Raw genomic sequence first — 16,769 nt, 5'->3', positions numbered from 1 at the left:
CACCCTCAACAGGATCCACACCAACAGCAATTGTGTTTTTCATGGTCACATTAATGGGAAGCACAACATCAGCAAAATATGGAATATCCAGAGAAACAGAGCGGATGTCTGTCCTTCTGGCAAAGATAAGGAAACGGTCCATGCCTGGAAATGCAAGAGTTAAACAGTTACAAACATAACATCTTATCCTATAAATTACAAAGAGTTAAATACAAATATATAAAATTACCTGAGGAACAGGTTCTGCCATCTGCTAGCAGGTTTACCCCAGTGGGGCAGGCACAGCTGTGGCCTTTTGGGTAGGGAGAGAGAAGACAGACATGGCTGCAGCCTCCATTGTTTATGGAGCAAGCTGAGTGAACTGTGAAAAGAGAACAACAAATTATTTCCAACAAAATAATAGTTTGATGTAAGTACAGACAAAGTGATATCAATTATGTTTATTGTTTATATATTTTTAACATTATAAAAAAAAATATAATTTTAAGCTTTACGTCTTTGTTTTATTAAATGCTTGACACACTGCGTTTTGCATTGCATTGTACCTGTCAGTGCTATCCTATTGAGACTTGGGGCCTAACAGAAGTAATCCATTAGGCCCCTGGCTACTATACCAACCCATTATGTGGGTCATATGGGCTATGTGCAAGTACCGAGAGAACACAAAACTCATACAGGACACTTTAAAAAAGCATAAAAAAATTATTATGTCCAAGGGAGAAAGTTTTTTCTGCACCACAATAGGTGCCAAGTAAGAAAAAGCATTCATGTCCATAGTCAACAGACATATAAACTAGAAGTGGTTTTATACCTTTGGAACGTTGGCGGTGGAACACATGAATATCCATAAGGTTCTCTAGGTTCTCTCTCACAGTTTTCCTGTCAAGCCCTGTCTTTCGATCTGCACTCTCGATGCTCTTAGACTGCCAGTCTGTCCAGTAAATTCGGTCTTCATATAGAGTGAGACCAAAAGGGTGAGGGAGATCTGTACCGATGAGCACCTAAAATACCCCAAAAACAAGACTTTATTACCCCAGTCCATGAATGGACTCTTTGGTCCACAAATGGACAATTTTGCAGGGCTTCAGTGACAACTCACAGTGCGGTCTGCACCATCAAGTTTTGCTGTTTCTATGGTTTTCATTCCAGCGTCAGCCCAATAAAGCCTCTCGAAATCATAATCAATGGCCAGTCCATTGGGCCAAGTAAGGTTGGAGGAGATGATGACCATACGTCCAGAAGCGTCCATCCCAGCACGTTCTATCTTAGGATTTGCTCCCCAATCTGTCCAGTACATGAACCTACGGTAAACAACAACTTTTATTGCTCTGGCAATGTCACCATTATGACAGTGTATTACTGTTACAAAACATAGAAAAAATTCTCACCCGCCTATAGGGTCCACCACAATGTCCCTTGGTCTGTCTAGGTTCTCCCAGATGAGTACACTGCGCAGTGAGCCATCAGTGTTAGAAACTTCTATCCGGTCAGTCCCTAAGTAAGAGCAGACCCACAAGATGGAACAAATATTGGATCAGCATGGTTCCCTCCTTCACTATATTTAAATTTTAAATATTCTAGAACATCTTACCCATACAGTATGACCACTGAAAATCTGACTGCAGCTTTTACAACAAATTAATATGGATTGCTAGCTAACAGTAGTAATGTACATACAATACAAGAAATCACTTATTTTTAAATGATAAGCTAATAAGAGGGTATCAGGGAAGATGAGCATGCTTAGGCTATGTTCACATAACGATTTTGCAATCTGTCTCTGTTTTGGAAAACGTACAGAAAAATGTGGTCAACAACATTTGTGTACGTTACAAAATGTAAAAAAAAAAAAAAGGATCCGTTTTGATTCTTCCTCCAAGCGGATGGCATATAACAGCATCCTTTTTACCATCCTTTTTTTTCTTTCATAGAATGGATAAACCGTTATGTGAACCTAGCCTTATGTTTACTAGGACTCGAGTGCTGGAATACCCCTTTAATGCTAATAGAATCAAAAATCAATTCAAGTTAATCAATAAATTAAAAACATGGACTCATTACAACTCTCAAAGGCCTGTATTCAGTACCTGCATCTGTCCAATATAGTTTCTGTGTCACCCAGTCTATAGCCAACCCAGCAGGACTTTCTAGGCTTGTCTCTATTATGACCTGGTTGAAATAAAAAAAAAATTAGGATTAATTTTCAAGAGGAACCACTCTGGTAACTTGTCAGTCATTAGATCTACAATACTGCATATACATATCCCCATAGATACATAAAGTAAAAACAGTAATAATGAAGCAAAGTGCCTCTCCTCCCTGGGTGCTGGGAAAGGCTGGATCCAGTCCTGGCAAATCTCCCTGTTTCCCAGCACCCGGGAAGGAGCATCAAGGAGCGGCATTGAATTAAAAGGCAGCAGGCTGATGATCAGATTGCAGAGAAAAAGAAGCGCCTTGCTTCTTTACTACTGTAAATTTGCTGTGAGTAATAAAAACAGCAGTATTTATAGCACCTAAATGATAACAGAGTATAAGGTATTATGGATTACTGGATGGTCAATTATATGTGTACGTGTAAGAATGGAAGCCAGAAGTAATATAGGACTATTATATAGGATACTATCTATTCTCTCACCTCCTGGCTACTGCCATCAGACTTTGCACGGTTGATGGAGTCTGAGTTGGTGTCTGTCCAGTACATGTAGTCATCTGCAGAATCCCAGTCCAGAGCAACGGCGCTGCGTACATTGGACAGTGGGATGACAAAATCAGAAAAGTCACTGGTGTCGAAGCTGATCCTCCGGATGTCCGTCCTTCGGGCAAAAAGCAGGAACTTGTCAAGACCTGATCAAAGGTCAAAGGTCATCATCTTAATTCTTCAGCTTCAAAATGGCATAAAGAGCAAATGCAGGAATTTGGGCCATAGCCAGGGTGGGAACATCAATATGAAATTTATATATTAGTTCAGTACATAATCTGCACAGACCCTTGCTGGTATTCCAAAGGAATGGATGTGTAACATTCTGTTTCCCAGCGCCATCTAAAAGTACATGTTCAGAAAACTCTGTTTTGTGTATAGATTTAGGTTCAACTAAAATGCTCTCCTGTAACGCTTAATATCCCTTCATATCTGAAGATCATACCCACAATGAAGTTAAACCCTTACCTAATCATCACCATTAAAGGACACAGAAACAATGTAAACCATAACCAACCAATTGAAACCAAAGTAAAAATACCCTGTTTTGTAGAGCTCCTACGCACACCTGTGTACGTCCATGATACCAGACTACCAACAAACCCTGTACAGTCTGATCCTGCAGTAATACTCCCTTTCATCTATTCCCTATAAAGTAAAAATTCATTGACAAAGTGACAGAGAAAAGCAAGTATGGAGTGTAGGATAAAGCTGTATGAAGATGCACTCTCTGTTAGATGTACTGGGGCAAAAAGATATTGGTTGCAGAGGTTTACATACCCATTTTTGGGGACTGACCTATAAATGTAGGCTAAAATTATGTTAAACAATACACAAGGGGATTATATATTTAAAAACAGCTCCACACCCTTTTTACACAGGTTGTCAGTGGTATCACAACGTCATTCACTTCAAATGAACCAGGTTGCTACACCAAACACAAGCTAAAAACAAGAATGACGCTGTAGCACTTTTAAGAAAAAAACAAAAAACAAACACTTTTGTAGATGATGCTTACTTAATGCACAAGTCTTGGATCCGGTCTTTCGGAAGCCAGTGGGGCATGCACAAGTAAAAGAGTCTCCACTAGGCAAACACAGGTGGGAGCAGCCTCCATTATCAGTGCCACAGCGATTCTTCCCTGCAGGAAAACAAAAACAAGAAGTTACAGACATAAAACATGGGCCAAAAGGGGTTTGACTAAAGCTGTAAAAAAAAGCTGTATAATTCACCTGCAGGTTGCCTCTGTGGGTGCAGGGTATGGATATCCATAGGGAAGTGCAGCTTGCTTCGTATCACCTCTTGATTCTTGCCAGTAAATTTATTGGCGCTGTTTATACTTTTAGTGTGCCAATCTGTCCAGTAAAGACTGTCCTCAAAGACAGTGATGGCAAATGGATGTGGGAGACCTGCAAAGAGGAGAACAGTGATGTGCAACCAAATGATCAGTAATGTAATAAGAGTTATGAGGGCTGATGTAGTGAAGAGATATAGTGCATGATTTTGCTGACACTACCAACCTTGGTTAATCACAGCCTTGCGGTTGGACCCATCAAGATCTGCTCTTTCAATGACATGGTGTTTGGCATCAACCCAGTACATTCGTCTGCCAGCATAATCGATGGTCAGCCCATTGGGCCAAAAAAGATGGGTATCAGCAATGACACGCCTGTTTGATCCATCCATACTGGAATATTCAATACGAGGTGTATTTCCCCAGTCTGTCCAGTAGATGGTACTATAAGGACATAAAAATGCAGATGAACTAAACAGAACTAAAAAGTACACTAATAAATAGTGGTATCATAAGTTAGAATGCCAACACATAAAACAGTGAAGAATTACTAAAACAATTTGACAATGGAAATGGAAATTATTTTTACACATGCTGATTACATAACTTCAGCCACATACCCTTCCATTGGGTTCAAAGCTATGGCTCGAGGTTTCTCCAGGTTGTTCCAAAGAATGACTCTACGATGAGTCCCATCAAGGTTAGATACTTCAATACGGGAGGTCCCAGAGTCTGTCCAAAACAGCTTGTCATGGATCCAATCAATGGCCAGGCCCCCTAATTCCAAAATGCATATAAATAATTAACTATATATCATTTCAGCACAAGCTTGATATTAGATCTCCCTACAGCCTAGGTTAAAATATGTATCCTGAAAATGTCCCTAAACATACCAGGACTTTCGAGACCAGTTGACACCACCTCTTGTACATTACTACCATTCAGGTTGGCACTCATGATTCGATCCAGTGTGACATCTGACCAGAAGACCAACTCATGTTGATGATGGAAATCTAAGGCAATGGCATTCTCAAGATTATTAAGCAGAAGCGTATACTCCGATCGATGTGGTAGAACTTGGCGAATGTCAATCCTATTGGCAAAAAGCAGAACTGGTTCTGGTCCTAAAAAAACAGAAAATAAATTTATATATAAATAAAGATGGTCTGGGCATCCCATAGAACCCCACACTGTTAGATTGCTGGGGGTCCTACTGCCGAGACCCCCAACTTGTCAGCAGCCATCACTGCAGTGATTAAGAGTGCACCTGTCTCTTCAGTTGTCTATGGTCTGACAGAGACAGCAGAGTACAGCACAATAAGCAGATGACAGGAGCTCAGAATCCCAATTTTAGTCAATGGTAGGGGTCCCAGTAGCATGACCCTTAGTGATCAGACATGTATGACTTATCCTGTGGATAGGTAATGTGGCCATTACCTAAAGCCCATAAATATATGTTACTATAAAAGATCAGGCAGTCACGATCCAGTTAACAAATCCTAAATCACAGTCTATCAGAGGTTTATGAAACAAACAAACAAAAAAATCTATCTATCTACAGAAACAATTTAGGTAACTGTACTTTGACTATATTATTACAATAAATGATTATTAAAATTTATCGATCGTGAAACCTCAAAGAAGGAAGTATGATGGGCTTACAAAGAAATCTTACCCAAAGCTTTGCAGCTCCGTTTATCCGGTCGCAGTTGGTACCCTGACTCGCAAAAGCACTGGAAACCACCTTCTGTGTTACTGCAGCCTTGGCTACAATAGCCTTCTTCTGCACACTCGTTCACGTCTGTGGGGGATTGGTAATACAATCATCAAAACAATTCAGCTGTTCTACCCCCTCCCCGCCCTTTAAAAGGGGATCCTAAGCTACTTTTTAGAAGAACTTGTAGGGGATCAGAAAAAAAACATGTGTCACCCTTGTCTATGGGCAATGTCTGGTTTTGCAGATCAGCCATATTCAAGTCAAAAGGGTTGACCTGTATACCAGACACCATGCCTGGTTCTATTTCTATAAAGACAACTTTTTGCCAATCTCATACAACCCTCTAAATAAACAGGACTCAGAATTTAGGATACTAAGGAATGATCAAATTTAACTGCGCCAGGCACCATCATAATCACTTGCATAGGAGTGAGCTTAAAGCGACTCTATACCCACAATCTGTCCCCCCAAACCACTTGTACCTTTGGATAGCTGCTTTTAATCCAAGATCTGTCCTGCGGTCCGTTCGGCAGATGATGCAGTTATTGTCCTAAAAAATACTTTAAAATTTGAAGCCCGTGCCAAACGGGAGTATCTGTGCCCTAACTTTGCACCACCCCTCCATCCCTCCTCCCCACCCTCCTCATCATTAGGAATGCTCCAGGCAGATTGCCTACTGGATCGTTAAGGACCTGTGCAATGTTCAGCATGGAGAAAATGTTTCAGTGGCATTCCTAATGCTGAAGACTGTGAGGAGGAGGGACAGAGGGGTGGTGCAAAGTTAGGGCACAGATACTCCCGTTTGGCACAGGCTTAAAATTTAAAAGTATTTTTTTAGGACAATAACTGCATGACCTGCCAAACAGACCACAGGACAGATCTTGGATTAAAAGCAGCTATCCAAAAGGTACAAGTGGTTTGGGGGGGTCAGATTGTGGTTACAGAGTCGCTTTAAATACCAGACACCCCCTTTGTTCTAATTACTGGCAGAACCCGCAGATCAAATATTGGTGGTCTCTGCTATGCATAGCCTGTCAGGAGCCAAGTCCAGGAAGGCAATAATCTTTAGCTTTTGTCTATGATACATAACACCATAATTAAGAGACACTAGGTTTATTCTGCCCTTTCTCAGAGGACAGCATAAAACCAGTGACAGACTTTGATTACAATGCTGTACTGATTACATTTTATTTTACAGCAATTCTCCAGATATTTTTGTTGATATCAATGACACTGGGCACAAGGAGGTAGTCCTCCACAATTATGTGCATATGCTCCGTAGCCCTCAATATTTATGAGGACCCACTCCTTCCACCCACCAGCAGCCATCAATCAGTGGATGGTGGGTGGGGAGAAGCAAAATGCTTGTTCTCTTGTATATCAGGACAATAGCTGCATTACAAGATGTAGTTCATCACTGTAACCAGCATCTCTATCACTAGGCTCAGTTATGCTGCACCCAGATAGGAACAGCATAAACCTAGTCACAGGTTCACAGCCTCAGAATAATTTTTCCTTACCTTGGCATGATCGACCATCCTCCATAAGCTTGTACCCAGTCTGACAGGTACACTGTACAAGCCCCCGCACAGTCTGGCACTTCTGAGCACAGCCTCCATTATTGTGGTTGCAATTCTCTTCTCCAGTGCGAGGCCCTGAGAATGCAGGACACTAAATGATAAATTCTGCCTTATTGGTAATACTCAAAAATTAAAACAAATTACAAGGCCATTCATTAGAGTTGTGACAGTATTGTTCAGCCTGGCAGAATAACACTCACTGCAGTTTTGATGTGGGCTTTCATCACTGCCGTCCCCACAGTCATTGACTCCATTGCACAGTTTCCTATGTCCAATACAGCGGCCGTTACTGCACAAGAACTGGTCCTGAGCACATTGTGGAGCTCCTGTCATGAAAAAAAAGGCATAATTTATGACCGCGAAACTGCAAATAACTGAGAATATTCCGGGGCTCCTGCTATGGCTGAGACTACTGTTGATTGTGCAAATGCAACTCATGCAAATAAATCCAGATACATTCATTATCTATAGAAATAAGTTTATTCATCATGGCCCTAATGCACACCCACCTTCCTGGCTTGACCTGACCTCCTGCATTCACCTTCCATGTCTGACATGACCCGATGGTTTTACTTTTGCAGCAAGCATCCTCCAGCATCTAACCAGTTACATTCTCGTTCCTACCATAAACCATATATCCCTTCCAGTTTTTTAGCAACCAATCTTTTTTTACATGCCTCTATAGAACTCACCAGTTTTTTCACATCCCATCTCATCACTATTATCAGAGCAGTCATCTTCACCGTCACATCTCCAGGACAATCGCACACATCGGCCTGTGCCACACCGAAACTGATCAGCTGTACACACCGAGGTCGCTGTGAGGTTGAAACAGAATATGACAACCTATTACATCGGACATAAATAGTGGGTACAATACATTGTCCTGTATACCAGAAATCAGTCACCCTCCAGCATGCAACAGTTGCACAATATTTTGCAGCATATAGGTTTTTCACACTTTTTTGGTTTAATCACAGCCAAAATTAGAAAAAAAATCTGCTTATCTATATCTGCTTAAGTAAATACACCCCATAGCTTTACATTTTCTGCCTCTGCAAACAACTAGAACATAAGAATCAACAATGTTTGCCCTTCAAAGCATTTCAGCACGAGATATACAGTATACGGATAAAACACATGACTGCACAAGTCGGCTTTAGATTTCACATTGTTTGAAGTGCAAAATATTTTATTTGGTTTCTGCCTGGAAGCAGCTAGATTGGTCAGCATTTCAGTGTGAAAATCAGCTGTAAAATCCTGTTTCAGTGCTGCACGTTGTAAAATGGTGGTTCTGTTTCCATGGTCTCTTTTTGATGTCAGTGAATGAGAACATCAATGACCCACATTTATTCATAAACCAGTCTTAAGAGAGACTGTTGGAGTAAATTGAGCCATATTTCTTAAAAGGTGCATGTCTATGGTACATCATCTTTCATCCTATACATATAAACAATACTCCCATTCACTGACAGCAAGTAGAGATCTTGAACTACTAAAATAAGGTTATAGTATTTTAGGATAATTCGCAACCTTTCAATGTTTAATTAAATATTATAAAAGTGAACAACCCCTTTAATAACCTGAATGTGACTAAAGGAAGTCTATGGCCAACTTAAAGGAGGTGTTTAGAAGACTCAATCCATCTGCAGATTGTATCCACATAATGTGGTCTTACACTCATGTAGAAGACTTCTGGTATCAAGCTATATGCATTTTTTTCTGATGTGTATGGTGTAGAGGTGGATCACTGCCTGCCAGTATGTCTCTTGAGGATTTGAGACTCACTGACCCACACAATTCAGCAACTGAATGAATGTTGTATATGGCTTGGAAGCTAAATCGCTCTACATTGGTTGGATACTGTGCCTCCTACTAGAGTGGAGTTTATCAAAAACGTAATACCCTGCAGAAGTTTGAGAAACTCTCAGGGATATGTACCGGTCACTCTGGTCTGGCCTCCAGGGAATTACAGAAATTAGGAACAACAAGCCGATCTGTGGTGGTCTGACCGCGGGGACCTCCACTGATCCCAAGAATGGAGAAAAAAAACTGTCACTAAATAAATAGAGTGTAGGGTGCAGCCAGAGCTCCATCCATTCTCTCTGGGTCTTCATTGCCGAGCACTGGTAATACGCCTTGTTTAGCTTGTGCTGGTGGACAGACATACTTATCACTTGCTGCAAGATTCTTACACAGATTACAGCTGATCGCTGTGACACCAAAAGTTAGCATAAAGGTTTGTCAAGTGGGGCAGAAAAACTAAAAAAAAAAAGTTAAAAGGATCAGAAGAATTCACAAGTTTCCATATGCTTACTGCAATTCCTTTCATCTGACTGATCGTCACAGTCTGCGTCTCCATCACAGCGCCAGCCCGAATTGATACACAGTCCACTGTTGCACATAAATTCTCCAGAGCGGCACGGCTGATGGGATGCTGCAAAAGTTAATAAATATAAATAACATAGCAAAGAGAAGTGGGGAGAAAAGATAACCACAGCTAAGCAGGGCCAGATGTCAAAGAAAGGCTCAAGGTTACTGAAAAGGCAAAGTTTTATTACAGGGCAAAGGATACCAGAGAAGAATGGGGAGGACCTAACTCACAGCAATCTGATTCATCAGACCAGTCTCCACAGTCGTCATCACCATCGCAGTGGTAAATGTCCAAAATGCATCGTCCATAGGCACACTGAAATTCTTCTGAGCTGCAACTGGGGGCTGGAACATCAGATGCTGGCGGAGACACCAAAAACACCAAAGTATAGTTCATTCAGCGATGGTTGTACCACAGAGAGGTCCAGTGCATAACACAGGCAACTTGCCAAATCATATGCCATTGGGTGGATGTTATTAAAATATTACTGTATTCTTCACAGTTTCTTGTGAAAAGTCTTCTTAAAGACTCAACCCAACTCTGTTTTCTTAGCACAAGTTCAAGCACACAACTTAGTACAACTCCCCATTATATTATCTTTTTAGGCTGGGTTCACACTACGTATATTTCAGTCAGTATTGTGGTCCTCATATTGCAACCAAAACCAGGAGTGGATTAAAAACACAGAAAAGATCTGTTCACACAATGTTGAAATTGAGTGGATGGCCGCCATATAACAGTAAATAACGGCCATTATTTCAATATAACAGCCGTTGTTTTAAAATAACAGCAAATATTTGCCATTAAATGGCGGCCATCCACTCAATTTCAACATTGTGTGAACAGATCCTTTCTGTGTTTTTAATCCACTCCTGGTTTTGGTTGCAATATGAGGACCACAATACTGACTGAAATATACGTAGTGTGAACCCAGCCTTAAGCTGCAACATCTGATGAGAAGAGAAACATCAGTATGTACTTACGGCATGACTCCTCATCGGATCCGTCCTTGCAGTCAGTGTCTCCATCACAAAACCAATGTTCAGCAATACAGCTTCCGTCAGAGCAACCAAACTCCTTCTCTGAGCATTTCCTCATATCTATAAAGAGGAGAAAATTGGGTAATGGTAACTAAATCTCTCCACAAGCTTAATTACCCTATGCTAAACTCAAAGATCCCTCAAAACTTTTAATCTGGAATTACCCATAGTGAAATACAAGGTCTAAATTTAATAGTAAAGGCAGCGAAAAAAATTGTATTTCTCGTATTGCCTTTGTATAATTACTTATTTCTATGAGTGACTGAAGAAGGTTCAGTGACCAAAAAGTAATGCATTCTTGATTGTACAACCAATTTCACATCTTGGACACTTGCACACAAGTATACAGATTATTTTTCCTGGCACCGTTTACAGGGCCAATGCTTAGGAGAACTACCACAGCCAAATGCAAGGATGAACAAGTAGGGGGGGGGGGGGGCAGTGGGGGGAGGGCTACTATGAGATTAAAGGGGAACTATTAGCAGGTTAGAAACATCTATCCTGCTGATATGAAGGTAATTTTTTAACATGATCCTCTGTGCTGTTTTTGGGAAAGTTGTGGTTTAATTCATATGCTTATGAGGTGGTTTGGTGGTTTGGTCGGGACTAATACCCTTAAGTGCACTCATCTGCCCCAGTCAGCCTCCCCTCCTAATATACATACATTCTGGCATTCTGCAGTGATGAGCGCTGGAGTGGCGTCATTGCAGGGCGCCGCTCCGATATTCATTAGAATGGGCGGGCTGGCCAAGGTTGGGCTTGGTACACTTAGGGTGGTAGTCTTGCCCCCCAGTGCGCCACCTCGTTAGCTTATGATTAAAACTTCAACGTTCCCATAAATGTCGCTGAGAATCAAGGTAAGAAAATTACCTTCATCCTCAGCGCTCTGTGTGCTTTAACCCCTTAGCGACCCATGACGTACCTGGTACGTCATGGTGCCGCAGAGGGTGTTCAGAGCGGGGTCCCGGCGGGACCCCGCTCTGAACGGCACCGATCCCGGCTGCAATCTGCAGCCGGGCAGTGCCTCTATTAGCCGGCGCGGGTCCCGTTGCCGCGCCGGCTAATTAAGCACTTCAATGCAGCTGTCAAACCTCACAGCTGCATTGAAGTGCTTTATGCAAAACATCCCTGGTGTCTAGTGGAACGGATCTCCCCCCCACGATGTGATCGTGGGGGGGAGATCCGTTCTTCTGGCCGGCCCGGGCCTCAGCGTCGGAATGACGCTGATCCCGGCTTGGCAATAGATTGCTATGGCCTGCAGCAGGCCATAGCAATCTATCACCGATATGATGGATTATTGCTGTGTATATACACAGCATTGATCTCTATGAGAGATCAGTGCTTTCTATATACAAGTCCCCCAGGGGGACTTCTAGTTTATGTAAAAAAAAAGTAAAAAAAGTGTTTTTATTAATAAAAAGCCCCCTCCCCTAATAAAAGTCCAAATCACCCCCCTTTTCCCATTTTATAAATATAAATTATTAAACAAACAAATAAATAAACATGTTTGCTATCGCCGCGCACGTAATCGCCCGAACTATTAATCACATTCCTGATCTCGCATGGTAAACGGCCTCAGCGCAAAAAAATTCCAAAGTGCAAAATTGCGCATTTTTGGTCGCATCAAATCCAGAAAAAATGTAATAAAAAGCGATCAAAAAGTTGTATATGCGCAATCAAGGTGCCGATAGAAAACAAACATCATGGCGCAAAAAATGACACCTCACACAGCCCCATAGACCAAAGGATAAAGCGCTATAAGCCTGGGAATAGAGCGATTTTAAGGAACATATATTTGTTAACAATGGTTTGAATTTTTTTAAAAGCCATCAGATACAATATAAGTTATACATGTTACATATCGTCGTAACGACTTGAGGAACATGCATAACAAGTCAGTTTTAACATAGGGCGAACGGCGTAAATGCAAAACTCCCCGAAATCAAAACAAATTCGGGGGTTTTTTTCAATTTAACAGCGCAAATGATTTGTTTCCGATTTCGCTGAATATTTTGCCTGTCATTGCAAAGTACAATTGGTTTCGCAAAAAAGCAGCGCTCAAATAAGTCTCTAGGTGAAAAAATGCAAGCGCTATGGACTTTTAAACATAAAATGGAAAAAGCAAAAGCGCAAAAACGAAAATTGGCTTTGACCTTAAGGGGTTAAGGACATATCAACAGGTAAGATGCTTCTAAAAAAGATTAAAAAAATAAAACCAACTCATGACTGTACTGGTAATAAAACACACAAATGTCTCAGTATTAAATGGAATAGATTAACAAAAGCAAGAAAACATCAACCCTGAATGACCTTAAACTCAGTTGAATCATGAGCAAATATTTGGTTTGCAATCCACTACTTCCCTTACGTTTTATTCACTACAACTATATCATATGCCTTTGATAAAGTCCACAACCTATTTGATCTCAACCGTGCCTAGAGTTAATAGGCTGTCAGTAACACTTAGAAATTCACTATTCTGTAACCACTTTCATTACTGTGTCTATTAACGCTATAAATAAAAGGTTTATGCTGTTCTCATACAGTGATGGAATGTCATTAGCATATACAATCACTTTTCTGATCCTTAGGGGTTTAACATCTGGAACCCCAACTAATCCTTAAGATAGCCATAAATATAAGAGAGCTGCTGTTTGTCCAAAAGATGGTTTGCCCAACAGCTCTAGTCTTATGGCCACATACATGTGAACACTGGTTCGGCCACACATTCAAAAACAAAGGGATCAGGCATGTGAAAATTCAACGTGCCTGATCCTGATTCAATGTTCCCTTCACTGTGGCACTTCCAGTCACCAAGATGTGCATGACTGAGGGACTGTGAAGGGGATGCAGCACTAAATCAGCACTGTGGCCTCATTTTCCTCAGGATTGATGGGGGTCTCAGAGGTCAGACCCCCACAGTCATAAAATGATGGTATGTTTTTCTGTTTACAGGATAGAAATAACCCTTCAAATCCAGGACTGTAACAATTCTCAATGATAAGTTCAGCTGTAAGTGTTTCCCATCTGGGTGTCATACAGTGTAAGTGTATGGCCACACACTTACATTATTCATTACCTTAGGTTGTGGGTGCATAAAATGGAGAAGGGCTCTATCTATCATTACTGAACACAGGCTTACCACATTGCTCATCGCTGTTGTCTCCGCAATCATTGTCCCCATCGCAGTGCCACAAGCTCCGGATACAGTATCCATTTTGACAGGAAAATTCATCCTCCTCACATTCTCGGGGAGCTGTAGAAAACAGACCATTCTAAATATATATGAACTACTAGTTCACATTATGGTATAGACATTAACTGCTAAGAAACAATAATAGAAATGTGGTGACACAATGATACAGTGGTAAGACATAGGTCTAAATCCAAACAGGGCAAAATGTGCATAATGTCTGCATTCTGGAGCTCGACTCTGCATAACACTGACACCAGACCAAAAAAAAAAAAGTTATAAAAAAGTACTCACGGCAGTCCTGCTCATCAGAGTCGTCCTCGCAGTCGTTGTCGCCATCACACACCCATGAGCGACGAATACACTTTCCATTATCACAGTGGAAGTCCAAAGGAGAGCAGGTAGGCAGCACTGAAAACAAAATTAAACAAAATCATATATTCACATTCCATACAATACAAAGATGATTTACTAATGAGACTCCCACCTACTGATTTTTGGTCCCCACAATTGCTAGCTGACGTTCAGGAGCCCCAACCTTGGGAGTATAGCCCCTATCTAGCCCGACCCCTTATGATGCTTTACAGCTGACAATAGGTGTTAAACAACTGTTTGGGGTGTTGAACTCCTTTCATATTGCTCCTGACTCTATGATACATATTTGGGTCTCAAGCCACTCTCTGGCCACAAAGGATATAAAAATACATGATGTGCTGAAATTGGAACTCCGACAACACAAATGCATGTTACTTACTGCAGCCATCTTCATCACTGTGGTCCCCGCAGTCATTGTCGCCATCACATTGCCACTGTGCAGGGATACATGTGCATTCTCCAAATGCACTCACTGCACACGTAAAGTGGTTTCGTCCACACGCACACTCCGAGGTAATGGAAAACCCTGAAATATCAGGAAAAACAATATTTCAATAATGTTTATAGTCAACTGGTTTCATCTCATTTTGTACGTCATGCTATTTCCTGAACACCCTCAATACATGTTATAATGGATGCCAGTACAGGGTGAATTATGGCCAGTTGAGGACACAATATCTAAATAAAAGGGGAACTTTGGGGAAAAAAATATTTGAAAGCATTAATCTTTTCTAGCACCCTATTCCCCATCAGTCTCCTATATCATGTAAATGCCAGTACACAATGAAACTCTGAAGACTGTCACCAGTTGGCATGGTTTATTATTCCCAGAAATAAAAAAAAAGCTGGTGTATGAGGGTCACGTTGGCTGTTTTTAACATAATGAGAAAATTAGTATTTCCTATGAAAGTGTTCCCGACAAATGTTGATTTTCTGAGTAGGCCTTTACCCTTGACCATTATCATATAACTGATTGTAGTGAATAATGCAAAGTATCTGGTTTCTTACTTCACAACTCTAGAAGAAGTTCAGAGCATAAATTGGTTTTAAAATAGAACGCACTGAAATCTTAATAAGAAAACTGGATTTTTATTGCATAACTACATGTGGCAAGAGGCGTAAAATTGTTGTTAGCAGACCCATCGAACAATTCATCATCAGCTTTTTGGTATGGCCATTGTGCTGAACTTAAAAGGGGTACGCCAGCATTTTCTTTTCTTTCAAATCAACTGCTTTCAGAAAGTTGTATTGATTTGTAAATTACATCTAATTAAAAATATCAATCCTTCCAGTACTTATCAGCTGCTGAATGCCCTGCAGAAAGTGGTATGTTCTTTCCAGTCTGACACAGTGCTCTCTGCAGTCATCTCTGTCCGAGACAGGAACTGTACAGAGCAGTACTACTGCAAATCCCTATAGAAAACCTCTCCTGCTCTGCACAGTTCCTGTCTCGGACAGAGGTGGCAGCAGAAAGCACTGTGTCAGACTGAAAAGAATACACCACCACCTTCAAAAAATAAAGCAGCTGATAAGTACTGGTAGACTTGAGATTTTTAAACAGAAGTAAATTGAAAATATATATAACTTACTACAACCAGTTGATTTGAAAGAACTTTTTTTTTGCCCGAGTACCCCTTTAACCTGCAAAGTGCCAATCTAGGGGGCAGTTTGGGAGAAAGAGGAAAATGTACTATAGATTGTTGGGGGGTAAGATCAAAATGAACATGACAATATCTATGACCAAACAAATCCTGAAGATTTATCTGACAGATTTTGGAAGCCAAAGCCAGGAATGGATTTGAAAAGAGGAGAAATCTCAGTCTTTCCTTTATGACCTGTTCCCTGTTTATAGTCTGTTCCTAGCTTTGGCTTCATAAATCTCTTTGCGTAAACGCACTATTATATGGGGTGATAGAGAGGAGCAAACAAGCGCTGTCAGGGCTCACTTGCTCCTCGTTCCCCGCTCGCTGCCGGCGCTATTAAACGTGTCCAGGCGGCCCATATTAGATGGCAGTGGTCTGCTGCCGCCGCTCCGATTCCTCGGAGTGACAGCAACAGATTGTACCTATTGTAGTTGTTTGTCTTTCGACATGTTGAAAGACAATGACAGACAACGATCAGCAGACATCGCTCATGTTGGATGATCGTTGTCTTCTATTACTTATTATTATAGACTATTAACTGCTATAATGGCCCATAATCGTTTAGTGTAATAGGGCCTTAAGGAAATCCTTAAAACATGACCTGGTGGTGGTTCCTGAGGACTGCATTTGGGGAACACTGCACCATGTTATAACCCCATGAGCGACATTTAATCTAGACACTTCTCACAGACTCTGGAACCATCTGACTGTCCAGAAGTACTGTACAACCTGCAGACGTCATCCAATTTGTCATGGTCTGAATTTGGTATCACTAGATTAGCAAAGGGGCAACGTAAATGCATAGTTACATACACATAAAAGAATTCAAGTAGACATAATGTATGAGAAACTCGT

The 16,769-nt window shown here is 41.1% G+C and overlaps 1 protein-coding gene across 2 annotated transcripts in view; it reads right to left on the bottom strand.

Annotated features, from left to right (window-relative positions):
• LRP4 (LDL receptor related protein 4) overlaps positions 1-16,769 on the bottom strand; it is a 64,566-nt gene that overhangs the window by 8,147 nt on the left and 39,650 nt on the right. For both annotated transcript variants that reach the window (XM_069965878.1, XM_069965879.1), the window contains exons 2-23: positions 14,651-14,797; positions 14,191-14,307; positions 13,846-13,959; positions 10,647-10,763; positions 9,894-10,022; positions 9,607-9,726; positions 7,982-8,107; positions 7,490-7,615; positions 7,230-7,364; positions 5,668-5,793; positions 4,886-5,116; positions 4,613-4,769; positions 4,219-4,436; positions 3,931-4,107; positions 3,717-3,839; positions 2,636-2,844; positions 2,088-2,169; positions 1,389-1,494; positions 1,100-1,301; positions 812-1,001; positions 230-361; positions 4-144 (exon numbers count right to left, since the gene is read on the bottom strand). In XM_069965878.1, the coding sequence (XP_069821979.1) occupies positions 4-144; positions 230-361; positions 812-1,001; positions 1,100-1,301; positions 1,389-1,494; positions 2,088-2,169; positions 2,636-2,844; positions 3,717-3,839; positions 3,931-4,107; positions 4,219-4,436; positions 4,613-4,769; positions 4,886-5,116; positions 5,668-5,793; positions 7,230-7,364; positions 7,490-7,615; positions 7,982-8,107; positions 9,607-9,726; positions 9,894-10,022; positions 10,647-10,763; positions 13,846-13,959; positions 14,191-14,307; positions 14,651-14,797 (3,225 nt within the window). The remainder of the gene's footprint in view (positions 1-3; positions 145-229; positions 362-811; positions 1,002-1,099; positions 1,302-1,388; positions 1,495-2,087; positions 2,170-2,635; positions 2,845-3,716; positions 3,840-3,930; positions 4,108-4,218; positions 4,437-4,612; positions 4,770-4,885; positions 5,117-5,667; positions 5,794-7,229; positions 7,365-7,489; positions 7,616-7,981; positions 8,108-9,606; positions 9,727-9,893; positions 10,023-10,646; positions 10,764-13,845; positions 13,960-14,190; positions 14,308-14,650; positions 14,798-16,769) is intronic.

The sequence above is a fragment of the Dendropsophus ebraccatus genome, chromosome 4, assembly GCF_027789765.1.
Source record: "Dendropsophus ebraccatus isolate aDenEbr1 chromosome 4, aDenEbr1.pat, whole genome shotgun sequence".
Classification (NCBI taxonomy): Eukaryota; Metazoa; Chordata; class Amphibia; order Anura; family Hylidae; genus Dendropsophus; species Dendropsophus ebraccatus.
This window is presented reverse-complemented; position numbering and strand designations above follow the sequence as displayed.